The sequence below is a fragment of the Lolium rigidum genome, chromosome 2, assembly GCF_022539505.1.
Source record: "Lolium rigidum isolate FL_2022 chromosome 2, APGP_CSIRO_Lrig_0.1, whole genome shotgun sequence".
NCBI lineage: Eukaryota > Viridiplantae > Streptophyta > Magnoliopsida > Poales > Poaceae > Lolium > Lolium rigidum.
Window position 1 is genome coordinate 22,890,617 of NC_061509.1, and position 27,715 is coordinate 22,918,331.

The 27,715-nt window shown below is 45.1% G+C and overlaps 2 protein-coding genes and 1 non-coding gene across 3 annotated transcripts; 1 reads left to right on the forward strand and 2 right to left on the reverse strand.

The window, feature by feature from the left end:
• Nucleotides 1-3,052: 3,052 nt before the first annotated feature.
• LOC124689346 (probable histidine kinase 2) lies at nt 3,053-15,807 on the reverse strand. Its single transcript, XM_047222895.1, has 8 exons — nt 15,667-15,807; nt 10,124-10,339; nt 9,041-9,156; nt 6,338-6,711; nt 5,191-5,771; nt 3,708-4,514; nt 3,363-3,656; nt 3,053-3,268 (listed from the first exon to the last, which is right to left on the reverse strand). Exons 1-8 carry the CDS (start codon nt 15,805-15,807, stop codon nt 3,053-3,055), a joined length of 2,745 nt encoding a protein of 914 aa, XP_047078851.1.
• Nucleotides 15,808-20,805: 4,998 nt separating this feature from the next.
• Nucleotides 20,806-22,623, reverse strand: LOC124686085 (probable methyltransferase-like protein 23). The gene is made up of 8 exons (XM_047220087.1): nt 22,517-22,623; nt 22,115-22,219; nt 21,793-21,879; nt 21,630-21,680; nt 21,453-21,546; nt 21,275-21,359; nt 21,007-21,170; nt 20,806-20,914 (listed from the first exon to the last, which is right to left on the reverse strand). The coding sequence occupies exons 1-7, from the start codon at nt 22,592-22,594 to the stop codon at nt 21,014-21,016; spliced, it is 657 nt and encodes a 218-aa protein (XP_047076043.1). The 5' UTR covers nt 22,595-22,623; the 3' UTR covers nt 20,806-20,914; nt 21,007-21,013.
• A 143-nt stretch (nt 22,624-22,766) lies between these two features.
• Nucleotides 22,767-22,839, forward strand: TRNAA-AGC. Its single transcript has one exon. It is a non-coding gene; the product is annotated as a tRNA-Ala (tRNA).
• Nucleotides 22,840-27,715: the final 4,876 nt, after the last annotated feature.

Sequence of the window (27,715 nt, forward strand, 5' to 3'; positions counted from 1 at the left end):
CCCATGGGTGGTTGTCTTAGGTGGTGTCATGCCACGGGTGATGCTGGTGGTTTCTCTTCATGATGTGGGTGTGATGTGTCGTTGGATGAGTATCAAGGTTGTGTTTTTAGGGGTGGTGGCTGGGCTAGGGCGAATGCTCGGCAAGGCTTCAGCCATTGCGGGTGATGACGACCCCCTTGGGCGCTGTTCTCCTCCATGGAGATGTCTCCTTTTAGCCGTCCTCCTTTGGTTTCTCGAGGCAGGAAGACTACTTCGCCTCTTCGGTAATATGTGTGCTATGATGTTGCAAGGGAGATTTGTTTGTTTTGGTATGTTCCAGCTCCGCGCCCTCCCAACAGTTGTCTGGGCCTTCTCGACAAGTTCAAGCCTCTAGCTAGTGATTAGGCCTAGTTAGTCTTGCTTGTCTTTTGCTCGTTTGTTGTTTTGATGTGCTATTTTTATAAGCTGGTATCTCCAGCAGCTGTTGCAAGTGTCAGCGACAACTGGGCTTTATTAATTTAAAGTTGGGCTCTTTGAGCCTTCTGGGAGATTTGCCTGCTTGGATGTGCAATGCGGTACTTTTTTCTGTAAATACAATGCTTATAGGTCACTTAGTAACTTTGTAGGGCAATAAGGAATGATTTGCATTACTAATTCTCTCCTTTTTGTTCTGTAATTTATTCGTCCATGACAATGACAAATGCCTTGCAGGAACGTGTGGTATAAGGGCATCTCCAACGGGGCGACGCAAACGGACGCTGAACGACCGGTTGCGTCCGCGGTGACCGAAAATACATCTGGGCCCTCCTCTAGCGGGGTGACGCAAAGTGACCAGGCCATCCGCAGTGACGCAAACCAGGCTCAAATATGCGCCAGGTTTGCGTCTCCACGGATGCTGTGTGGTCGCGGAAAGTGTCCGCGTTCGTTGCATCCGAGCCCGGTCGGCAGTGACTAGGTAACCATAATATTTCTTCATTACTATTGATTGGCCAAAAGGATCATTTTTACAGAGATGGTTAGTCAAGATAACCTAAAACTAAGAAGGCCATAACTACTCACCGTCACGCGGCCTACCACGGGTAGGGTTACTCGCAGTCGCGCGGCCTACTACTGGCCGCTGGAGGGGCCAGCGCTGTCGTCGAAGCGGGAGCGCTTGACGCACTCCGTGCGTCGCGCACACCGCACATTGGACACCCCGTCCTGCCGCCTGCAGCGTTCGAGCGCCTCGACCAGAGAGGAGTCCCACATGACTCTCCTGGCCTCTGCCTTCGCTGCCTCCGCCTGGGCCGCCGCCGCCTAGGCCGCCTCCGCGGCCGCCGCCTGCAACCCTGCCAGCTGGGCGTGGAAGCGGGGCATGTCCCTAGCCGCCTCCGCGACCACTTCGTCCCTGGCGGTGATGGCGCCCGCCAGCTCCCGGTTCTCCTGCTTGACACGCGCGGAAGAAGGGCACATGTACCCCCGAGCGATAGCGACCGCATAGCAGGGGGCTTCCTCCTCCGCTGCCCAAGCCTGACGGCGCAGGGCGTCCCCAGCCAGTGTCTCGAGGAGGCGAGCAGAATCCGCTGGTCGCCGGCGCACTCGAAGTGGCCGGGTACGGCGTCGTCGTCGATGGCTATGTCGTGAATGACGGCGTCCGCAGGAGGGGCCGCCGGAGGGGCCGCCATCGCCGCCCGTGCCTCCGCGAGCGCTGCCCTGGCATCGGCGATTTCCGCCCTGGTAGCCGCGAGGCGCAATTCCGCGCGCTCTGCCACCTCCGCCTCCGCAACCTCCGCCTTTGTCGCCTCCAGGTCCAGCTGGTCGGCCTAAACGGCGGCAACGACTAGCTCCTCGTGCTCCTCTGGGTGGGCGTGGCGGCACATCTGAACTACCTGATCCTAGCTAAGGTTGTGCTCGGCCATGGATGGATGCTAGGGTTTAGCCCATCACCCCCGCCGGTGTCCAGCATATATAGCCACGGCGGGGCGGGAAACGCCGGCGAAACTTACCAATGTATTGGGCACGCGCAGGAACGACCGTCGTCGTGCCGGAACAGTTAATCGCCAGCGGCAGTTCTCGACGGGACGTAAAACGCTATTAACGACCTTGACGCTGTCTCCGCTAAAAAAAATGCGTCCGCACCGCTGGAGGTACCTCCGACGCAAACGGTCGCCCTGGGCCGCATAGCGTCCGCGGGCCGACGCAAACGGACATAATCAGGCATTTCGGATGTCTGAAAGACGTCGGCCCGTTGGAGATGCCCTAATGACTTCACGGGCACCCCAGCCGACTGTCAGCAACCAAATGTGTATGTTGCACATTTAGAGATCTAAGCACCAGTTAACTTTGGTTCCCATGGTGCTGACACGCCTTGCATATTATAATTGCAGAAATATGGTGGAAAGCTTTTAAGTTTTATAGGACAGTTTGTAAGATTATGTACTTAAATGTCCAGATGATAAAAAAAATCTTATGATACTTCATTGTAAGAAAAAGGTCTTGCGTCTGTACTTATTTGTTCCTTCCGTGCATGGCAAACCACAATATAAATTTACTTGCACTGGAGATGAAGCGATAGTCCGTCTAAAACTTTTATAATATCTAACGGCATCTGAAAATTGTTTCAAATACCCCGAGATTCCTCCCTGTTCATTACTATAGTGGCAAAAGTGTTTTGATAGATAGGAATGTAATATGAGGATGACTCATCATATATTGGAACATCAACTTTTGTGTATTAGCTGACAATACGAAATGGGCTTAGTAATAGAGGTGTTTTTGCAGTATTGAACGGAACCACCTGAGCGTACCAAATACTACTAGAATCCAATTCTGGAACGTGCACTCTTGCATTTAAGTGGACCCCCATCTTCCTAGGATCAGATTTTGTACCATAATTATATGTACTAATTATGTGTCCGCATTATGGAGTACTTGAGACTGATTTTATACTAATTGATCATTCTCTGCATTCAATCTTCAATTTTTTGACTGCTTTCTGCAACATAGATTTTCCAGTCAACACGCGGGGTATTATATAATTACTGGAAAACTACACACGCCTCGATGCCACCAGAGAAACAAATATCATCATTCATCAGTTATGTTCCTTCCACACCTGATGAACAACCTCCACAAGTTGCTCCTTCTGTATTGGCTTAGTCAGGTGAAGATCCATCCCTGCTTGGATGGTCTTCTGCAGGTACTCCTCCTCAGAGTGCGCGGTCAGCGCGATGATTGGGGTGTGGATCCCGTAACGGCTTTCTTCCCTACGGATGCCCTTTGTCGCTTCATAACCGTCCATCACCGGCATCTGGAAACAAAGAAGATTGAGCGCAATGTCAAAACCGTCATCAGAAACAAAAGATTAAATTGACTTGCTTGGCATAAAAAAATAGAAAATGTACCTGGCAATCCATGAATATCACGTCGTAGGGCAAAACCAACCGTTCCTCTGAAGAAGCACCACCACTTGCAATCTCAAGAGCATTGATGAACATTGCCACAGCCTCGGATCCATCCGCTGCTACCATAACAGTTGCACCTAGAGTGCTCAGCATTTTCTTTTGGATAAACTGCAGCACCCTCGTGTCTTCCACCAGCAGGACACGCTTTCCTTCTAGAGGCCTGTCATCTTCAAGCTTGGGAAGCTCCTGGGGCACTGCCGCCGCAGACGTGGTTTCAGATGACGCGGCAGTGGCCTCCAGAGGCTTGTCGTCTCCAAGCCTGGGCGGCTCCTGGGGCACTGTCACCGCAGATGTGATTTCAGATGACGCTGCAGTGGCCTGATCCGCGGTTGGCAGCTCATTGATGGTGACCCCAACCTGATGCGGAAGTTGTTGCGGAAACGGAGAGGCTTGGAGCTCTCTCATGACCTGGAGGAGCTGGCGCAGCCGAGAGCCGTGGATCGGCTTGCGCAGGTCCATGTCGCAGCTCGCCGCCTCCTTGAGCCTCCTCAAATCCTCGGAGGAGGTCTTGAGGTCAGTAATGCAAGCCACCCTGCACGGAACTTGGTGCTTGATCCTCGCGAGGCTCGGCGCCTCCTGGAGGATCTCATTGAGCCTCCCACCGGAGATGTCGACAACAACGAGTAGGCCAAAGGGGTGGAGGTGCCCCACGTGGCTGCCGCTGCTGTTCCGTAGGACCTGGGTGACCATCTCTTTGGAGCTGAAGCACCGGTCAGCTACACCGTCCAAGTCATCACCACCTCCCTGCGACGAAGAGATCGATGCTGGCCTAGACGGTGAGGCACCCACGGCGGCGCGTGCCTTTTCCATTGTCTGGGCGAGGAGCTCGGCACGCGGGACGGGCCAGACCTTCATCCCGACGTTCTCCATCCATGAATGGAGGATTCGCCGGGTCTCGTCCCCATGGACTAGGAGGACGCACTGCCCACCCTTGAAGCAGCCAGGCTCCCTGAACAGGGACGGCACCGCCCTCCCGTGCTCGATGTGCTCTTCAGCGTCGCTGATCTTGAGGAAGACGTTTAATCCGAAGCACGTTCCCGCTTCTCCTGGCTCTTTGTCCTTGATGCTTATTTCGCCACCCATCAAACGTACCTTATCAAAACAAGAACAACAAATAAGTAACAACATTGTAAAAAATACAAAGTAAATTAAAAAAAACATCACAACTAGCAAAGTTATACATAGCCTGCAAACCAAAAAGTACACTAATACACAGTTGTCTCTAGCTTTTAAACCTAGTGAAAATAGCTTTTGGATCAATATGTAGCCATTCTAATTTACAAACCAAAAAAATATACCATTATTTTTACAAAAGTTGCAAAAGGACAAAAAGTATAAATTTTACTAGTCTATAATTTATGCATCCAGTCATACAACTATTTGATTGGATCACAATAAAAAGCAAAGGATTTTCAGGATCTAAAACGCAATATTGCAATTTCATGCCCAGTTGAATCCGGTGGGATTTTTATTTCTTTGATTGCATCACAAAGAAAACAAAGGGTTTTCTAAAGAAATCAAAGGATCATTTCCAAGAAGGTTGAGTGGATATAAAATTTATCATCAATATAGTGCAAACGAATCCTTAGAAAAAAATTCTTTATGTAATTAAGTCCTACGATCAAGCAGCAAACATAGAAAATTTTCTATGAATTACAATCCTCCAAATTTCCTATGAAAATCCTTTTAATAAAATAGATCTTTAGAATCACTATTCTAATTGTGGTAGTTAACATGAATAAATAATATAAGGACGGAAGCCACTTACAATGGATTGAACGATGCCTAGGCCTAGGCCGGTGCCACCATGCCCTTCCTTTACCTGAACATAGTTTTCAAACACAGATTCCCTTTTTTCCTTTGGGATACCAACACCTGTATCAACTACCTCAAAGTAAAACTCAATAGCGTTAGGATCATTCTGAAGAAGTGATCGGCGAGCATTCTGCTCGGCACCTTCTTCCCTTGTTCCTAGCAGCCACCGATAGAACACGCTCGCACACCAGCGGGGGGCGAACCTAGATGGGGTGTTGATCATGGAAGTCCTTGCGATAGGGCGGTTGGCCCAGGCGCGGAGCACGATGTGGCCGTCGTGCGTGAACTTGATGGCATTTCCAAGAAGGTTGTCGAGGATCTGTTTGAAGCGCTTGCAGTCACCGATGACAACATCGCATCGAAGAACAGAGAAGTCACAGGGGTCCCAAATCACCTCAATGCCTCTAGACATACCGACGACGTTCGCCATGTCCATGGATTCTTCAAGGACGTCGGCCATGCTAAACTGCACCTCCTCCAATTGCATCTTCCCGGACTCCACCTTGCCCATGTCTAGTATGGTATTAAGTATATCTGCAACACACATGTTACATATATGGGTTGAATCAACATATGCTGAACAAAGAAACTTATTGCGCATCCGAGTACGCACATAACTAAGATGGAGCCTCAATGTGCTCTTACATCCGAAAACGTACACAGCCAAGATGAATCGTACATTTGATAAGATATTAGCCTAACTCTTTAATATACAAAGACTACACACATGGTGTGGCTAACATGAATGCGACCATCTATGTGAAATTGTGAACTACTCAAAACATTATATATATTCTTTCTTGGGAACTAAATGAATGTTAACTCGTCAAAAAATAGAACTGCACGCTGTAGAAACTGTGGACTACATTTTTTCTACTGGAAAAAAGATACAACTGAACTGTTGCACATTTTACAAATAAAAATTGTGAACTCATTATTTGTGCAACCTCACTTTATATGACGTGCAAATCTGTAGTGACGTGATTACATTAATTATCTAAATTACCATGGACGAATCACATCTTGCAAAAAAAAAGTGGCAAGTATACATGGCATGCATGGTACGTAGCTAGGGAGATATATGGATGTATGGAACTAACCAAAGAGCTTGTTGGTGCCAATCTTCATCTGGTCGAGGTAGTAGGTGAGGTTGGGGTTTGCTCGCGCCTCCGTTCGGGAGACATCGATGAGTCCGGCGACGGCGGCAAGCGAGGAGCGGATGTCGTGGATGGCGGACGCGAATGCGTTGCTCTTATTCATGCTCTTGCGCTCTGCCTGCTGGAGCGCTTCCTTCTGCCTCATGAGCTCACCCTGGAGCGCTGCCTCCCGCGACCCCGACCGCCACAACGCCCGTGCCATGAAGAAGCACGCCACAACCACCATGAGCGCGAGCAAGCACACTACAGAGACCACTGCCACCCCTATCTCGGGAAACATAGCCTCCTTTTGCCACACCAGCCGGAGTCCCTGAAGAAAAAGGAGATAATTATCTCTGTAGATGTTAATACTTGTAACAACGTAAATAAGGGATTGTTTGTATAGCTGCTTTGTAGAGAATCAGTTATGGATAAATGCAATTTTGAGGCTACCGACAGCCTAAAACTTTGTTTGGGTGCACCAACTAATACGTGGATAATCAAACTCGGTTTCCGTAACATCCAAAATATGCGTTTTTGAAAAAACGGGTCAGAGACATTTTTGTGAAAACGTGTTTTACCTAAGGAAACTCGATTTTCACGATGAGAAGGCCGGCGACTGTCCGGCGTCCGCGCGCGAGTCCCCGATGATGCGTCAGCACTGGCTTAAGAGGCGACAGCCACGTTCCTGTTGGCTGCAGACTAGGCTTAGCGGGCGGTGGTGTGCCGGACTGGCGGCCGACGACGCAGCTGAGGCTGGGGCCTTGCTTATGGGTGCCGCCGTACTCCACGGTGTGAGGGAAGATCCTGTCGCCGCTAGCTAGCCCTGTTGCCGGCTTGAGCGTCACCGCACGAATCCAACAATTCGATCGGATTACTATCAAAAAAAAAAAACAATTCGATCGGATGATTCCTTTTGTGCCTGCATGTGGAATTGATTGATTTGCTTCTAATTAAGGAGCACAGCCAGAAGGTTCCACAAATTAAGCCTGGTGTTCGGTGTCTTTCGCTTGGAAAATAATTCCAAATACAGAAAATCTCTTCCTCCCCGTAATACTCGTACTCAACTAATATTGACGCCGTAGTAATGGTCCTGCTACAGCAGCCGGTGTCCTCCGGCGAAGTGGCCACGCGCGCCGTCCACCGCCACCACACGCTTCACAGCTTGGGCCTCACGGCCATCACCGCCATATAAAAAGGAAGAACGCCGCCAAGACGACGGCCTGTCTTTTCACCGGTGGAGGCACATCAGCCACGAACAATTACGCCGAAGAATAGGGCCGAGTTATAGCCGCCGTCTCGTCGGACACGCCGCCGACGGCAAGAAGTCGGGAGAGCTCGCGCTGAAACCGGGAACAAGGCGGCGCTCCAGCAGGACCACAAGTTCTAGGCTGTTGTCTCGCCAGAACGTCGGTCGGCAAGATGGCTCCTCCGGTCCCTCCCCATTCGTTAAAAATGGTCACGCCAGCCAAACATGATTTTTCATCAGCTTGGCTCTGGTGGTTAGGTCCCTTGTGGTGGAACCAGCCCACCCAGGTTCAAGTCCTAGACTTGGCATGGGTGTTTGCATTTACCTGGATTTATTCCAGGATTTAACCTGACGCTATGCTTTCGGTGGTAGGTGACGTGCCCGTCAACGGCGAGCGCCGGTGGTGACTTCGTCAACCTCAAGATATGCCGGCTCAGTCCCTCGGAGGTGCTCATAGGGGTAGGGTGTGCGTGCGTGCGTTCATAGGGGTGTTTGTACGTGCGTGTTTGTGAGCGTCTGCGTTGTACTGTGTTCTCAAAAAAAAAATGATTTTTCATCAGCTTATTCTTAGACAAGATGTTAGTAAAACCGGTTATCCTAAATATTCTACTCCGTATTAAAACTCATTTTCTATAAACTGAACCATAAACCACGTTACCAAAACAACCACTAAATGTATGAGTGTATGTCGCAGTTCTACATCTCAAAAAGATGTGATGCGATGCGTGTGCTACCGGTCGGTACGTGCCCGGGCCATAGTATGCTAGATCCACCCCTGTTAGATATGTTGTGTAGTACGTGTGTATCCCCTAAAAAAAATAAAGTAGGTTGGGATGCTGCATGCTCCCCTAATAAACAAAATGAATGTTACATACACACGTACCAGGTGTACTCCTATGGAGAGGTCGAAGCTCGTGCACGCGACTGTGTACTCCCTTTGGTGGGACCCGATCCGAACGTCATGGAGCTCTAGCTTGGGAGCTTCAAAGGTGGACGCGGTGCATTTGATATCTGAGAACAGATCCTCCATCTTCTTTTTCGCGTCAGAACCAACGACCAAAGGTTTATAACCTGTAGATGTGTTGTGCTTAGTGTCGATGATCGAGTAGTATGCGTCCACGGAGCCGAAGCCTACAGCGGCCCGATCGACGATCGGTAGAACGTCCCTAATAGGGACGGAGGCGAAGACCACGCCGGCGTCACCGACTGGTGCGGATAAAACCACCATCTGGATGCTTGGGCGGGCCAACCCGGCCCCGAGGGCCACCAGTGAGCTGCTCTTGGCGTCCGCTAGAGCCCGTGCGGCGTTTGGCAGGCGCTTCGGCGGTGGCATTGCCGTGACGGATCCGACGGGGCCGCCGGTCACCGGATCAACGACCTGCTTGTACCACTTGCCGCGGCTGCTGATGAACATCTTTCTGGGCCGGCTGTCCTTGCCACGGTAGTAGGTGAAGGAGGAGCCGTCGATGCTGGTGTATGACATCTCAGCCACGTGCGGCTGCATTGCGAACGCCATGAACAAGTTTTGTTCCACCTGACATATCAACACGTACAAGATTATACATGAGTAATTCGGAGTAGAGTACATTTGAACTAATTTAGCCGTACATAGGTGTGTACATCTTTTTTTTTTTGAGAACTGTGTACATCTTGTTTTGGGAGTGTTCATAATTACCAAATTAACATGGTACGAACAGGCCATATTTTTCCAACTAAGAATTTTTTTTTTTGCATATACACATAATGTTTACTCAATATTTCAAAATATCTTCTTAAATGCCCAATTTTATTACAGTATTTTTTATTTGGCACCTAACATGTCAACATATACCGGAATATACATGAGTAATTCATGAGAGTAGAAAATTAACTCTTCGTACAACATATATACCGGAATATACATGAGTATTTTTTTTGCCACCTAACATGTCAACCCATGCGATGGGTGTAATAAATCCACTCTCATAGTAGAATTAAACTAATTTAGCTCTTCGTACATGTTTACATCTACTTTTTGGACGTGTTCATAATTATCAAATTAACATTGTATGAAGAGGTCATATTTTTCATTCTAACAAAATATTTATGGATAATAATTACTCAATATTTCAAAATATCTGCATAAATGCCTAAATTTATCACAGTATATTACATTGTACAGTACAGTGATTAGTACATATTACGTTTCCATCTAAAGATTGTGTTTGGAAAGGAAAGTGGAAAGTGCATAAAAATTACTAATTAGTCGTGCATGCATTGCAAAATATTTTTACAACTAAGAAAAAAATATGGTTTGCGTACACATATAAGATCAATATTACAAAATATATTCATTAATGCTCAAATTTATATCACTGTATATCAAAACATATACCAGAGTGATTAATACGTATTATATTTTTTAAAGTTTTATAAGATTGTGTTTGGAAAGGAAAGTGCATCAACATTAGTCATGCATGCATATTGCCAAAAAAAAGGCATAACAAAATCAAGGCACTTACGCGAGATAAGCGATTCATGTTGCTCGTAGCCGCTAGATTGTCTGCAACTACGAAGGCGGAATGGTTGGCTGCCAGGATAGCCTGCATGCCGATGGCGACGTGGTCCAGCGACGCGTACATGTTGCTGGACACAGCAGCACTAGTGGCTTCTTTTACATGCCTAGAGATGGAAATGTAGGCCAGAGCTACCACGAGAATGGTCGCTCCATGGGCAACCTGCATATGCATATACAGTTGGCGCCTTTTAATATAAACATCAAATAGCAATACATGTATATATAATTAAGTGTTTCCAGTAGATAGTATCCAAAAGCAATGTCCATACTAAATAATTTATAAATATCATCGCCAAACCTAAACATACTTTACGAATGGGTTTACTTGTCAGCAGGGTCTGCCCGGTTTGCAATGTTGCATCAGGGCATAAAGTGTGTTGTGCTACCTGCTAATTCGTGGAGATATCGTGCTTGCATTTTTTTTTTGTTTAGTCTACCGTATGTACTGAGTCATTCGTGGAGATATTGTGCTTACATCTTTTTGTTTTGCTTAAAGTTATTCATGGAGAATGATGCCACATTCTCCTCTTTCGCATATCATTTTCATTTATTTTCACACCTCATTAATGTATATATGATATATAGGTCTCTTTTGAAATATTCAAAAGATTGCGAAATAATAAATGGTTTTCCGGCTCACTAGGACGTGACAAAGGGATGTTGCCACGTGTCTCCACTCATGTAACGCTAACATTTTTCATGACTTTCGATCTGTAGTTGCAAGTAGTAAGGCAGAACATCAAGTGTTTAAACTCGTCTAACGGTAACTTTTGTCGCGACATTCGATAGAAGATGCAACTATTAAGTCGAGATTTCGAGCGTTCTACTCATCTAGAGGTAATGTTTGCCATGACATTCCATGTCTGTAGATTCAAGTGTTTTCATGTATCTAAGGGAACGATGTGGTGACATTCCATCAGTAAGTGTAAGTACATAAAAGTGAATTTCAAAATGATGACAGGTTACATTGTTATTTTGATGGACCGAATCTACTCAAGAATATGTAGGTTTGAAAAATAATGTCACTTTTCTACGTATCATTTGTATTTATTTTGTTTTTTTATGATACGCAAAATACTTGCATGTCATTTCCTTTAAGATTGGGAGAAGTTATATATTCCGGGATTGAAGCAAAAAATGAAAACAAGATAGATCCACCAAATGGAAGAATCAGAACTACTGACAGGGGAAGAAAAAACTATAATCTACATCATTAATACTTAAAATATTGCAAAATAAATATGCAGAAAGTGACATCAATTTTCATATATACTATTTATTAAAATATTAATATCACTAGTGTATATTTTGATATATGAGTGGAAACGGTTATTTTCTTGTCTCATTAATGTATATGATATCAAAATCTTTATCAAATATTTAAAAGAATGCACAACCATAATTTTTTTTGTTTACGGGGCGTGACAAGGGATGCTGCCACATGTCTCCACTCATCCAATGGTAATAATTTTCATGAGTCACGATTTGTAGTTGCAAGTAGTAAGGCAGGCCACCAAGTGTTTTTGCTCGTCTAACGGTAATTTTTGTCGCAACATTCGATAGAAGATGGAAGTATTAAGTTGAGGTTTTGAGCGCTCTACTCATAAAGAGGTATCATTTGCATTGACATTCTAAGTCAAGATTAAAATTGTATCCACTCATCTAACGGTTTTATTTGTCACGACATTACATCGGTAAGTGCAAGTACGTAAAACGTAAAGTTCGAAGTGTATCAATCATCTTGGAATCTCATCAATAGGTGAGATACTTGCACTTACGACAAAGTGTGTCCCCCTACTTGCGACAAGCACAGGCTGGCTCGCCACCGCCTCATGAAATTGGAAGGATACAACATATTTAGTAGGGCATTCGACATATGTAGGTTTGACACATTTAGTAGTACATCACAATATAAAGAAAACATTAGTAGAGCATACAAGAAAGTATGTTCCCCTAGTTGCGACAAGCCCGGGCTAGCTTGCCACCCCTCATGAACTTGGAAGGATATTCGTGTTGCATGTAGTGGAAGCTTACGGGATAAAAACTATATGGGTCAAACTTCTCTAGCCCATACACATAACACACATGGGAGGATATCATTGTCATCTTGTATGGTAAAATTGTCTCTAACTTAAGAGCTTATGTCTCACCTAAGTATGAGGATATCCCTAAAGGCGGAATGTTGCAACATAAAAACTATAGTTTACAGGTCGGGTTAATAATGCCTCACATGAGCGGGGAGGGCAAAGACTCAAGTTTACAGGCCCAAATTATAGATCAAATTATTCAAAAAGTCATCAGCCAGGGAAGCTGAGACATCCCACGCAACGTCCATATGGTCTCCTACCAACTAGGACTAAAGCAACGGCCAAAGAACAAGTGATCTCTAGTCTGTAAGTGGTTTGATCTGCAAAGGAGACACAAAAACTCTTCCGTGATTTTAAAGTGGCGTCTACGAAGCACGTCACTCGTGTTTAATCTGTCAATTAAGAAGAGCCAAGAGAAGACCCAATGCATTATATTGCATCCGGATTTTCATATAGCGGGATGGCAGACTGGCCGGGCTCTGGACAAGATGATGAAAACAATGAACTATCTAGTCTAGATATATATCTTAAGGCCACGCAACACACCACGTGGGAGGATATAATGGACCAGATCTTACAAAATGTGAAAAAATACGCATATACTTTCAGCTGAAAAATAAGCCATTAGCCATGACTTCAATAAAAAAATTTAAAAAAACTATGGGACAGATAGACCTGTGTCCTCTACGTACCGGAGGATAAAGGCCAGGAAGTGCTTGAAGCGAGTACCACACTTTCGAATCCCTTCAGCCATCCCGTTGGGTGTCGCAAATTGCAAACTACTGTATAGAAATTGATATTTCTTAGTTTACGTATTTCATAGAATACATGCCCTCCTTTTATAATGTCTGGAGGGAAACCTAGAATACATGGTATTTCGAAACTGTGGCCTCGAAACTACCATACACTCAGCCGCTTGTTTTGAATTAAACCGTGTATGTGTATAGTGCTATTTATTTTCCTTTAATTTGCTTTTATTATTCCTTCTATATCAGTTCTTCACAGTAGTAGTGGAAAAAAGATATTTTACGTAATCTACAAGATCCTCTCCCATGATAGATTTTTATTTGAAAGATCATGGTAGATTACTACCAGCCACGTGATGTCAATAACAAAGTATCATTCTCTCGTGGAAGCTAGTGATATAATATCGTGATATAATAGGAAAAATCTTCCAATTAGGGATCATTAACTCACTACAATTCTTTTGTAATCTTGACGCTATTTCTTTGCGAAAAGGACTCTATTGACTAAAACAACGGTGCACACCCTGAAAAATAAAAAAAATGCATCGTGGTCCCTATGGCTGAATGCATTCTTCCTCATGAACGAACCGATTGTGTGCCGCCGATGCTCCTCCATCATAGAGGCAGCCTGCCATTGTTGATTGTGTATGGGAAGTCATCAAGGTGATGACCTGGCATAAAAAAAATGCTCGGAGAAGATACCGTCGAAGTCATCGTTGTTGAAAGATCCAAATATTCAAGATCTTAATCTCCAAAAATATTCATACGCCTTATGTTGGTACCGGAGGCCGCACCAACAAGGCGGAGAGGAGGGAAGAAAAAACTACAAAGGGAATCCTCCGCCACCGCGCCGAAAAACATTGCAAACCCTAACCTCAACGACAAGAGAGGCCGATGGGAATCTAGGCCAATAAGCCATCGACGTCGTCGCAGCCGACACTGTCGAGATCAAGAAGCTCGGGGGGGGGGGGGGATTATTTGCCATCGCGGCACCGTCGCCACCATCAGCGAAGTGTCAACCGAGATCCCTACTAAAAGCCTCGAGCCAGGGGAAAACCATGACTCTAGCCAGTAGATCAGGGCCTCCCCGCACTCCCACATCGGTCGAGCTAGCGGAGGAGGAGGGGGTGACGGTCTATTGACAAGGGAGGAGTGGCGGCATGGAGCGCCCACAAGATGAGCTCTCTAGGGTTTTCTCTACCTCACGCGACGGAGGTCCTATGTTGATGCTATATATAGAGCGTGTATTCGTCCCGGTGTCTCACATTGAGCTATCTCAGATATTAAAACGACAATTCAGGTTGTGTCCCTCATTAAAACTCCATCAAAAAGTTGCGTGCCTATCAAATTCAATTCATTATTAGATAAAAAAATATCTCGAATTAAGCACGGAAATTGGAAAATTCCATTTGTTGATATTTACTGTCAAACTTTGGATTAGAATATAAGACTAAGTTGGTATCTGGATCAAACATATTGTGCAGTTGTTCATACATGTTTACAACTTTACATGTTATTATTTTGGGCATGTTCATAACTATCAGCTTTGTATGAAACATGCCATATTTCTATCAAGTACTCCCTCCGTCCCACAAAAAATTTGTCAACTTTATCAAAATTTAGATATATCTACCTACTAGATAGTGTTTAGACACATCCAAATTTTGACAAAGTTCCAACACTTTTGGTGGGATGGGGGAGTACATTCCTTTAATATATGCCAAAATTTGGTTGTATAGATATACAAATGCTCAGTTTTTTGAACAATCTTTATAAATGCTCATACTTTTACAACGCAGATCAAAACAAATCAAAGTAATTAAAGATTCTAGTTTAAAAGTTGGAAAATGTTATTGTTTGTAAGGAAAGTATATGATGGAGAAATTGTACGAAAACCTGGCCTAATTATTAGTCAAAGTTTTCCTTAAAAAGAAAAGTGGCATCCTAGTATTCTAGGACGGATGGAGTAGCGAACCATGGAGTGTTCATGCGTAACTTATAGGTGATGTTTTCTTGTAAAAAGGAAAATCAAGGAGCGTGCATGTATGCATTTTACATTAAAGGTTAACAGCATTGCTACGCGACAATAACAACAGTGTGCTGGTCAAGTGGTCATCCCTCCCCGGCAAGTTTATCAGTTTTACACAGCTGATGAGCATATGCTTGTGTGAGAGAAGCATCGTTGTACATGTCTTCGAAGTCGCCCTCCAGCACATAAGGCTCTCGAGAAGTTCATTAATTCATTGATAACCATACCATCTTCCTGGGAAGTTGTCTATCCTCACCGAATATATTTTGCAACATCGTCTTCATCCCCAAAAGCCCGGAAGGACCAAAAGATACAACACATGCTAAGCAAGTGTGCTAAGCTCTTAGACTTCTCTATGCAGTCTTCATGAAAACATAAGGATTCAGATAACTATATAATAGTGTTTAGTTTGGTTGCTTGTGATCTTCAAAGAGTCCACAACACCATGAAATTGTGTGCTAGCAACACATCCAGGACGATCACAGCAGTGCCACTTGTGGCTTCTTTCGTGTGTGTGGAGAAGAAAACAGTTGGGCCGCGTCGAGTGCAGCTATAGTGTTCAATAAAGTCCCCAAACGACTTGCGTCCCAAGATCCGTCTTAGGTAGGAAGCAACAGATCCTTACCACTAGACTGTGGTTGCAGTCGATGAAGCATGCCAAAGCAGTGCAGTCCTTGTACTTCCCGTCTGCATGAGCGGCTCCAACTCTGGCCAGCTTGTCGAAGAAGCCTCTGTCTGAGCACCTCAAGCAATATTCATTTGTCATTATCCACACATACAAGGTAGACCGACGCTGGTGATATGCTAGTATCGGCTTCAACACTGAGAGACGGTATGAGCAAGCACGCTAGGGTTGATAACCATTGAGGTCTCCCATTTTTCTATCGCGCCTCATGCTTGCCTATTTAGGCGAGGGGGCGTGGGCCCACTCACTTGTGGCCCAAGTGACAAGGGATTAACTTGTCAATGCCTATAAATCGTAGACTTAGGGTTTCGTAAGAAGTAGAGGGCAGGTAGATATCGAAGGTTCAGCCGAACAAAGGTGTTCAACTCAATAGTACGGTGGCTCAGGTTACAATGACTTGATCCCCTCTTTCTGCCTCGGCTTCCCCTTTATATAGGAGGTGAAGCCGAGGTTCTTTCGTATCATACAAGTTATAAATTGTCGGGCCATGTTAGGTCTTTCCTATATTGATACAAGTTTCCTATTACAATTATATTTTCTTAACCCGAAAACCTCTAACCTTCTGGACCTCCAAAGCTTCGAGTCCATGGGATTTCTTCTTTCCCGTAGACCAAGGGTACTTTATTCGGCATGCCTAGCAGGTATACCTATGTCAGTAGCCCCCGAGATTTTGCTTGAATCGTGGAGTCGAGTAAAATCTCCATCATACATCTGTTTAATAAAACTTTCAAGTTACATTCATGTTTCATTCAATGTCTATTTTGTACAGGGATAATGGTAAATGAGGATGGTTCTTCTGATGGATCAGGGATAATGGTAAATGAGGATGGTTCTTCTGATGGATCAGGTAACAGTTAATTGCTCTCGTGGCAAACCCTCGTAAACCTACTTCAAGCTCAAGTCCCTGGACTCAAACCAGGAATACTGGTGTAATTCGACACGTGCCATTTCAGGAGTCAACGAAGTCCCTAGTCAACAAGGAGGCGATGCGGATGCCAGGGGATAAAAATACTCCTTGTCCTCCGTCAGATTTTCTGGTAACCTTCGTTGACTTCCTCATTCGCGGATTATCTATTCCTATCCACGAGTTTCTTCGTGGTCTTCTCTTCATCTATGTGATTCAGCTCCATCAGCTGACCCCTAATTCTATTCTCCATATCTCCATCTTCATCACCTTATGCGAGTGTTTCCTGGGCATCCACCCTCACTGGGGCCTATGGAAACGTATTTTCTATCTCCGCCGCAACAACTCGAAAAACACCATCTACAATGTAGGTGGTGTCTGTGTTTGCGTGCGTCCAGAAGCCGGTTATTTTGAAGTGAAGTTTGCCGACTCCGTCCAAGGCTGGCGCAAGAAGTCACTACTAGGAAAAGTCTTATAGCCGCACTCCTTACCGCTGGGGAGTACGATTTGAAGATGCCGACGGTAAGGCCTTCCAGGGTGGCCTAACCCTACCACCGGCGAGGTTGAATGGAGGACGCCGGGGGTGCGTGCATTACCGCCGGCGAGTTCGGCAGGTAGGTGCCGGCGATATAATGGGCCGCGGGGCCACCATCGAGACTGGCCTTACCGCCGGCGATTTCAGCCCAATAGCACCGGGGGTAGCGGGCCTTACCGCTGGCGAACCCAAACCGAAGATGCCGGGGGGCTCTATGTTAAGGATGAATCATCTGATACTCAAGAGTATGGTCTTGCTCCTTTCGATCTTCAGAGGACATTTAGAGGCGCAAATCCTGGGATGCAGAAGCTACAACCGAAGAAATAGAGGCCACCCAGTCTCTAATTGCTCGTATCCAGGAACTACAAAATACTGAAGGCGAAGAACTGTCAGGTGTGCAGATCATCGCCCACTTTCTATGGATTTGAATCCAGCCTCTCCAGGCTCGCAAGAATTCCCTTTGGTTACACTCGGGTGTTGAAGATGCAGATAGGGTTTCTAAAGATCTTCCTCTGAAGGATTTGGAAAAACTAGTACGCCGCTTCACCTCTTTGAGTAAGAAGAGAGAGGTTCCTTCCTCCTGTCACGTGGAACCATTCAGTGGTGCCCATGCGCTTCCAGCTGTAAGTGCTTTTCTTTGAGTTATACTTTTTATTTCGACTGTGATTGTGTTTTTCTTCGAATTTGATAATTTTATGATATCAACTTGCTCTTTTGCCTGCAGGATCACCAAGTTCTTTCCTCTCTTTCCCCACTTTCTGAAGGTGGGGATGAGTCTGAGCGAGCAGTCATTACTGATGACTTGCAAGAGACTTCTGTCCACGAGAGTGAACCCGCAGAATCTGAAAAGAGTGCGGGTTCCTCTGACAAAATATTAGAGTTAGAACAAGTTTCTGGCTCTTCATGCAAAAATTCTTCTCCTCCTGCGGCCTCTCCATATAATCGTAAGAGGAAAAGAGAACATGGCGAGGAGGATTCTAGCGCTTCTAAAATGTCTGAACCAGCCGCCGAAGAATCGTCTTCCAAAGAACAAGAAACTTTCGACCCCTTCACTGCTACTGGCAACGTCAGCTCGTAAGTTGTTCCTTCTTTAGTTTCAACTATCTTGTTTTTTTGGTTTCCCTATACTGATATTGCTACTGTATGAACAGAGATCATGAAGAAGAATTGGAACCCGAAGGTTCTAGGCTGGCAAACACGAGTACTTCCCATACGCTAGTCCTCTCCGAGGAACTTCATGTTGCGCCGGAAGCTTCGCCTCCTTCATATGTTGCTCCAGAAGCGTCGGCTCTAGTGCGCAGCCCCCGGGCGCCCAAGAACAAGAGGGCTAGGACGAGTGCTGCTGGTAAGCAGGAGATTGCCACCAGGAGTTTACTAACTCCTCTCCTTGATAATGTAAGATTTTCTCTCTTGTTTATCGCGTTCTTTGTTTACTCGAAGAATTTTCAACTTGCTGATGTTATATTTTTGTCTGTTGACCACTTTGCAACCCCTAATGAAGGAGATGGTTGACAGAGGCTTCCGTATTATCGGGTTCCGCGACGAGGCTGAATCTCTGCGAGGTAAAGTCGCTCAATGCCTTTAATATTTCTCTCTTGTTTTGAATCCTCATCCATTCTCTCTCAGAGGCGCTACGTTGCCGAGGAACGAGCCAACGAGAAAAAACTTAGGGCCAGCGACAAAGCTTGCAAAAAGGCTGAAAATGATGCTACGGGTATCGAAGATCTTCGCCAAAGACTTCAAGCCGCCAAGGATGCCTTGAGCGATAAAGAAGCCAATCTCATCGAGCGCGAGAACGACCTAATTGCGTGCTTCGAGATGCAATCCTCCAGATTTCCAGTAATACTACCTCTCCCTTTTCTTCTTTTACTTGCGTTCTCCTGTTGACGTTGTATCTATATTGATAAGATCTTTCCTTTCTTCAGCAGAGAAAATTGGTGAGCATTACACTAGGAACCAAGACCTAGATGAAGATCGTCTCCTGGACACTCTCACCGTCCTCGAGTTGGACTGCTCTCTGGCACGCGAGAGCTTGGAGTCTGCGCGGACGATGTTTGAGCGGATCTTCCATCATTTTTTCCCGAAAACCGCCCAGCCTGAGAAGTTTGAGCAACTCGCCAAGCACTTCCTTGGAAAAGAAGATCCAGCCCTGACGCATCGTCAAGCAAGCTTGAAGATTGGAGTCGAAGGAACTCTTGCTCTTGTGGCAGCTAGTGGCCAAAAAGTCGACTAGGCTAAAGTTGTTGTTGTCAGGGGCTTCAATAACGAGAAGTGGAAGGTTCTGGTGAAGGATGCCAAACTCTTCACGGAGAAACTCATCGCCATCCTAGATCCGAGATCTTCCGCTTCCACCAGCTGCCCACACGGAGGTCAAGTAGACAAACTTGTACTCTTTTTTCCTTTGTAGATATTTTTCACCTTTTGCTGCTCCCGACCATTTATGTAAGCGCCTTATGAGCCGTATATCATGAAAAACTCTTTTATGTAATATATTATGGCATTTAATGGGAAATCTACCTTGCCGAACGATTGATTTCGATAATTTTTTCCTTCCAGATGATTTTTGACAACTATACTAGGGCTGGATATTCTAACACATCCCCTGCTACGTCGCACTCTACGAAAATACCTGACAGTGCTTCCTTGGATGTTTCGTCGTGTCCTGTCTTGATCAAAAAGGAGATGGCCGATTTGCGACAACAACTTCAATTGATGAAGAAACAAACCATGACTTCTTTGGAGCAAGCGCGAAAATCTTTGGATCGCGAACATTCTGCTCTTCGTCAAGCGCAAGAATCTCTTGAGCTGGAGAAAACTGCGACTTCAAATGCCACTCGACACTAGTAGGAAAAGCCTTATAGATGAGATCTTATTTCTGTGGCCCAGACTAGGGCTTGTATAGTCGCCCCAAGTCGCCTGCAGTAAACGACCAAAAATACTCTCATTTGCAAAGCCCATTAAGGCTACATGAGCAAAATTGGCCCGGTCATCTATCCCAACCAGGCTGACCAGGCCCAGCACGGCCCAGCTAACAACTCCCAGCCTCACCTCTCGCTTAACCTAGCAGTTACATGAATCCTCCAAAGCGCCGCCAGCCGCACTTAGGCACGCAAGCTCGCTCGAGTCTCTCCCCTCTCCCCTCTTCTTCCTCTGCGACGCCAGCGAGGACCGGCGGCCGACGGCGGCGGCTCGAGCCTCTCGTCCTGAGCTCTGCCCTTTCTTTCCCATCCCATCCCCTTCTCTCTGAAATACCGACACAAGGAGAGATCCCCCACAAAAAAATTCTGGCTGACAAACAGGGACGACCGGCGACTATTCCCCGCCGCCGTATAGTCGCTGTATAGTCGCCGACTCAAAAATCATGCGCATATGCGCCACAGAAACAATTTATGTGGCGCACCGGACACGGTGCACCACAAAAATAGCTTATTTTGTGGCGCACCACAAGCCAATGCGCCAGAGAAATAAGGTGGGGCCCACACCTTGCCAGCCCCAATCATTGGTTTCCTTATTTTTGTGGTGCACCAGACCCAGTGCGCCACAGAAATATTCTGTGGCGTATTCTGTGGCGCACGGGGCCTGGGCGCCACAGAACTAGTGAACCAGATCTACTAAAGTGCCCACCTCACACCTACCACACACTCTGCAAGCTGCTGGAATTACCTAATGTACACGGTTGCATGTCGTCATTGCCCAAACATTTTATTGTCATGTCCTTGTTGGTTATTCTGTCAGCCAAGTCCCTAAGACTAGAGCACATGAAGAAAAAAAGAACCATTCTGAATATTACATGCAATTTTTTAATCTAATCAAATACATGAAGCTAGTGTACTCCCATTACCTGAAGATCATTTAGGTTTTGCCTTCTCAAGTGTGATCTCAACAATCTGAATGTTTCCTTGTAGTGAATCAGCCTTGCATGAGGGAAGGAATGAGAACCCATCCAGGAGTTTGAGACATTTCAAACCCCACTTCACCATCAAGAATTCAATCAAATGATGACCACTGCGCAGAAGAATCAAAGTGATATATTAGGGAACACTCCCAGAAGCTTTCTTTGAAGAAACCACAACATATCAACTTAATAAGGATGAATGATTTCTTCGAACCTCCGGTTGTGGTATGTGGTAATGAACACTGCCTCAGGAGAATTTTCCAAGAGAAAGGTAACCGTCGCGAACAGATCATCAAATTCTTACCAAAATAGATGAAGCGCATGTTACTTAATGTAGGTCAGCCAGAGTGACAAGAATGCAAAATAAGCGGAGTAATAAATAAGTATCTTACTGGCTGAATCATAAAGCACATCAGCTCCGAGAATAATATCAGGGTGCAGATCAAATACAGGTTCATCCCATTCTCCCCAAGTAAGTCCTACCACCTGCATCGTTAAGTAATGTCTTACTAGTAAATCTAGTTTCAAAGGATGCAACCTGTAACAAATAACTTCAAATCAAAGCATACCTTACAGTTGGCATCATTGAGACTGCATATTTGTCTGATGTTGTTCAGTACCTAGTCATTGACAACAAAAGCAAAAAGCGGTCAGTATTGAGAGATCAACAACTGAATAAGATGGCACCAGTTGCATTTTAGGTCTCGCCAAGATGGGTTTGAGCTTACTGACTTCTGTATTATGTGCAATGTCTGTCAGCGTGACATCTGCTCCAACTTTTGCAGCTACTAAACCGGGTAGCGAGGTTCCGGCACCAAGCTGTAAGCCATAGACGTGAATCAAAAAAGTGCAAAATAAGAACAATGACACCCAGTTTCAGAGAAATATTTTATCTGTAAAACTGAAAAGTAGTTCTTCTACCAAAACAAAAGTTTCACAACACGGGACTCAAGACCTACAACACTGCATCAAGAATACAAAGAGGCCATAACAGGCATGCAGTTCGGTTCATGGTTGACATAAAAATCAGGATTGACATAACGATGATAAGTACCTCGACAACTCTTGAGTGGGAGAACCGCGACCTCTGCTGCCAGACGTATTCCGCGAGGATGACGCTGCACGGCCAGACGAACATCCCGTAATCCTCTTCAATATTCTGCGGACCCAGAAGTCATGCAGCTTCAGCTTGTCAGGGCAACACAGTATGAACATAGAATAGCATCAGCACTGGAGGATAAGACAGCCGAGCACTAGCCCTGGACTCCTGGTGGCAGCAGCATTTCGCCGAGCGGCTGGGCTGCACCCACTGAGTCCGTCCAGCCTACCGACCAGCCGTCGCTGGTCGGTTCGGCACTCCTATGAACGAGATCGAGTGCTGTGGCGGAACATGACATTAACGAGCACCATCCACCGGTGAAGCGGGTGTGCGAGAGGGAGGTGAGACGAGACGGACCTCGACGATGTCGACGCGGAGGGCATGGTCGTGCTCGGAGGAGGCACCGCCGAAGTAGTGGCGCGAAACCGTGGTCATACGCGCCGGTGGAGCAAGGCCGGGCTCGTCCTCCTCCGCCTCCGGCGAGGACGCAGACGCTGAAGCAGAGTCCATTGCGTTTGGGAGGCGCGGAGACGTAAGCCGCTGATCGGTTAAAAGGCAGCGAGTAGATTAGCTGATATAAAGATTCAAGCTGCTTCTGTAGCATCAAGGGGATGTAGCTCAGATGGTAGAGCGCTCGCTTAGCATGCGAGAGGCACGGGGATCGATACCCCGCATCTCCACTTTATTTTTCCTTTCTTGTAATTTGTTCCATTTTCTTTGATGCTTGGAAACAAATTTTCTCTCCATTTTTTTCCCTTTCACGTTGTCCCTCGATAAATCAGTCTGCGTGCAGAAGGAAATTAAATTACAGTACTGTAAAAAAGAAAGTACTGTATTTTCTTTCACCTCTTATTTTTTTGAAATGATTTTCTTGCATCTCTAATCCTAGTTGAAGTGCGGCTTGGATATAATCCGATTGTGCTTCCCATGATTTGTGTCATTTGCTTGGTAACGTGTTCTCCTTCTTAGGACAAACGAAACGTTTTTCTAGGGTTAGCTCTTAGGAGAGGCCATCTACATGTCTTACCCTCGGCTGATGGAACTGGCACCGGTTCACTTGCGGCAAGAGGATGGGGGAGCCACGGACTAGATGTCTGGTCCCCGTAGGGTTCTCAAGTTCTTGGTCTCCGGTGTAGGGGAATTGGCGGCGATAAAAATAAAAGTCCTTCACCCCACCCAGATCGGTGTTTTTCCACAGAGGATTGTCGACGGGCTAGAGTTTGGAGTCGATCGTCTGGCATTAGGTTTAGCGTGATAAGTGCATGTCCATGGCGGTGGCAATCCTTGGGGGATGATATCGCAGCATATTGGTGTCCTCAAGTTCCGCCTGATGAAGCTCATCCAGGTACGACGTCGTCGAGAAACTTGTGAATTTGGAGCCCCCATATCCTAATGGTCGGGGCTAGGATTATATATCGGCCTTTCTCAGTACGAGCTTCTTCGGGACGATATATTTTGATATCGCGGTCGCCAACATCTTCTAGTCTACGTCGACAACTTACCGACCGCTGCTTCTTCAAGCGCCTAGGTTTTTTTCAAGCTTTCTCCGACATGAGCTTTGCTACGCCGGAGACCTAGTGGCGGCTTCGAGTTCGGCTCATAATGCACCATCGAGGGATGCGAAAGGAAGATGGTGCTGAAATCTTCAAGGACTGCTTTATTTCTTTTGCTTGTATGGGTGTTCTTGTAAGGGCTGGTTTGGGATAATATATTCTAGCTTTTCGCAACAAAAAAGTGCTCATATTTTTTCATAACCAAATATATGTCGTATATAATGTTTCACATGTTCAAATGTCATAACATAATTGCCATCAATATATTGTAATGGAACAACATGTGAATGCATCTTAGCCGGTGAATTGGGTTGGATTTGAGCCGCTTAGGGGTGGTGCAAGTCACGATTATTCTTAGTTGAGGTCCACACTTATATAGAACCTACATCTCAAACAAGAAACAACAACAAAATGCATAGCAATAGAATCGTAGATATTTCCGATATCTCCCATGTGTGTAATCACATTAGATATAAAATTCCGTTACTCTTTTTTTTAGCAAATCAAGTCTTATTAGCACAACAATATGCTCACGGTTGATTGTTGAACTCCAGAAAATAAGAATCAACTAAGCCCAAAAGAACCAATAAACGACTTGAAACGACTTGCCAAATCAAGTTCCGAGAACTTATCCTTGTAGACATTCCGTACACTTTGTAACTTTATATGTACTTCACCTCAATAGACAATCATATATCCTAGAATTTTCTACTTGCCTTGAATAGGCAACTATACTATACATTCTAGAAATCTGTAAGCTATATATAAGTTAGAAGGCACATACATGTACACAAGTCATATACGCTAAACTTCTAAAGAGTGCCAAAAATTAGCATATGTGAGGTGATTTTGTAATTTTTTTTCCTCAGATCAAAGAGGACTCAATTTTGTGAGTATTTTCAAAAGGCAATGTATACATGGAAAAACAACTGATATATTTTTTATTGCAAGTTAAACTTAGTGAAAATATGTTTGCAATGATAAGCATTGACGTCGTACGGCAAATGATATTGTATGTTGATATTTATGAGTAATGATATTCGGTTAATTTTGTTAAGTGTGATAAACAAACTATGGTTCATGGTTTTTATGAAAATGAACACAACACGTCAAAATACCTATAAGAAATATAGTTATAGTTGATTTACTCATCATTGTAGAAAAAACTCATTGAGTATCCAAATGAAGTGCTTGGCATCAAAATACATGAAAAGGTGGCAACGATTGAGCACTCCAACAAATAAATCAAAAGCTCTTTTGTATATATGTTTGTATGTCAATGTGAAAACATCCCTGATTCACCCAACCTTTGTAGGAGTACAAAGTCAAAGTCAATGGTGTCCTTACATCGGGGTTTAAACCATCAAGGGGAATTAGGCAGGGAGACGCGCTCTCACCCTACCTATTCCTGTTCGTCGCTGAGGGTCTGAAAAAAGTATTGCAGCATGCTGCGGACCTTGAGGAGTTATGAGATCTGAAGATTTGTAGGCAGGCGGCGGGAGTTTCACACTTACTCTTTGCTGATGATTGCCTACTCTTCTTTGAAGCAAATGGTACCCAAGCGGGAGTCATTAGAGCCGCAATCAGTATTTTTGAGGTTGGGTCAGGACAACTTATAAACCCCAACAAATGTTCTACTTTGTTCAATGAAGCATGCCCAGAAGAAACCCAAGATATTGTCAAGGCGATTCTTGAAGTGGAACATAGCTCTTTCGAGGAAAAATACCTTGGTATGCCCACCCCGGAAGGAAGAATGAAGGCTTCAAGGTTCCAACCTATAAAAGAAAGGTACAGGAAAAGGCTAACCGATAGTACATGTCGATGGCCGCAAAAGAAACACTAACCAAATCAGTGGCCCAAGCGCTCTCAATCTATGCCATCAGAGTTTTCAAATTACCTGCAAGTTTCCACGATGATTATATGAAGATGATTAGAAAGTTTTGGTGGGGAGAAGAAGAAGATAAAAGGAAAGTTCATTGGGCTGCTTGGGATTCACTCACGAGCCCAAAGTGCATGTGTAGTATGGGCTTTAGGGATTCAAAATGCTTCAACCAAGCCCTCCTTGCACGAACAAGCCTGGAGACTACTGCACAAGCCAAATTCTTTGTGTGCACCTTTGTTGAAAGCCAAATATTATCCAAATGGTAACATGTTGGATACTGTGTTCCCAAAGGATACATCTTAAAGCTGGAAAGGTGTGGAGCATGGACTAGAATTGATCAAAAAAGGAATCATATGGCGGGTCGGCAACGGTGAAAAGATACATATTTGGAGAGACAACTGGATTAGGAGAAATGGAAATCTGAAGATATCTGGAAGAAAAAAGAACACAATGCTAAAGAGAGTGAAGGCATTATTTGGTAATGGGTCAAATGGTTGGCATGTGCAACTCGTAAATTCACTTTTTCTCCCACACGATGCTGAAGAAGTGTTGAAGATCAGAGTTGGATCAAATGATTTGGAAGATACTGTGGCTTGGCACCTTGAAAAGAATAGCCTCCTCACTATCAAAAGCGCCTACAAGCTGGCGACCACCATCAACACTGAAGCTCCAAATGCCTCAAGCAGTGCTCCAGATGGTAAGCGTATATTGTGGCAAAATATCTGGAAGGCGCCGGTTCCAAAAGGTTCGCATTTTCAATTGGCGTCTGGCTGCTGATAATTTGCCTACACAGAAAAACAAATGGCGTAGGAAGCTTGAATTGCAGAACACGTGCACTATTTGCGGGAATGGGATCGAGGACAGCTTCCATGCCGCCGTCGAATGTACCAAAGCAAGAGGGATGTGTCATCGTATGCGAGACTTTTGGATACTACCAAAAGAGGATAGTTTCAAAAGAACGGGTAAGGACTGACTGTTGATCATGCTCAATAACTCCAACAAGGATCTGCACCAGGCCATACTTCTCACCCTCTGGAGATCATGGCATTTGAGCAATGATATCTACCATGCAAAATGAGATGCAACTATCGAACAATCAGCTAGGTTCCTTCTTTCTTATGCTGACACTTTGAATTCTAATACTGCTGGTACTGTCGACTCTGTGTATACAGATGAGAAACGTAAGAAACCCGCAAATGACATGCAGCCCCCCCCCCCCCTCCCCCCACCCAAGTTCATCGCTTCTTCTTGTAACTGAAGATCAACCTCAGTTATTTGTAAAAATAAAATGAAAAAAAAAAAAGAATAAAGAATCGAATCATAGAGTTCTGATTTCTACCGAAAGGGAGAAGTAGTGGGATCCTCCTCAGCTAGGATGGTTAAAGATGAATGTTGACGGCTCTTTTGTCCCTGAAAACGGCGGAGGGACAACGGGCGCTATCACCCGTGACCACCTGGGACAAGTTATCATCGCAGCTGGGACTATTATGCCTTGTTGCACTAGTGCTGAAGAAGCTGAAGCTGCAGCTCTCCTGGAGGGCGCCCGTCTGGCAAGGGATTGGACAACAATGCCAATTATTTTTTAGTCTGATTGCTCTTCAGTTATCCGTGATGCACACCAGGGCAAGTGCTCACGGTCGCACCTAAGGAGCTACTTTTCTGAGTTTGCTTTTTTTTTTTTGAGGACTGGAAGTGTCTCTTTGTTATGACATCTCAAAATAAAGCCGCTCATGAATGTGCTGCCTACGTGCCGCGAATAGGTTTTTCAACAGTCTGGAACAATGTCTTCTTAGACAAAGTAGACCAAGCTTTGGCTTATGACTGTAACCATATTGTTGCCTCTATATAAACGAAGTTTTTAGCCCTAAAAAAACATCCCCAAAACATGCATAATGTATCTTGCTACGACCCGATTTGTCCTTATCAAAGTCTTTGGTTGGTTATGTCGGTCGACGTAACAATATATGCAAAATCAGTATCCTCCTTTCTCATCTCACAACATATGACCAGAGTATTTTCGACGTCATCATACATCTACTCGTGAGTTAGCTGCTGACATAGAGAGTTCACATAGATTAAATGGAGATTGTCGTATGGTATGGTACATGCTACCCATAATGT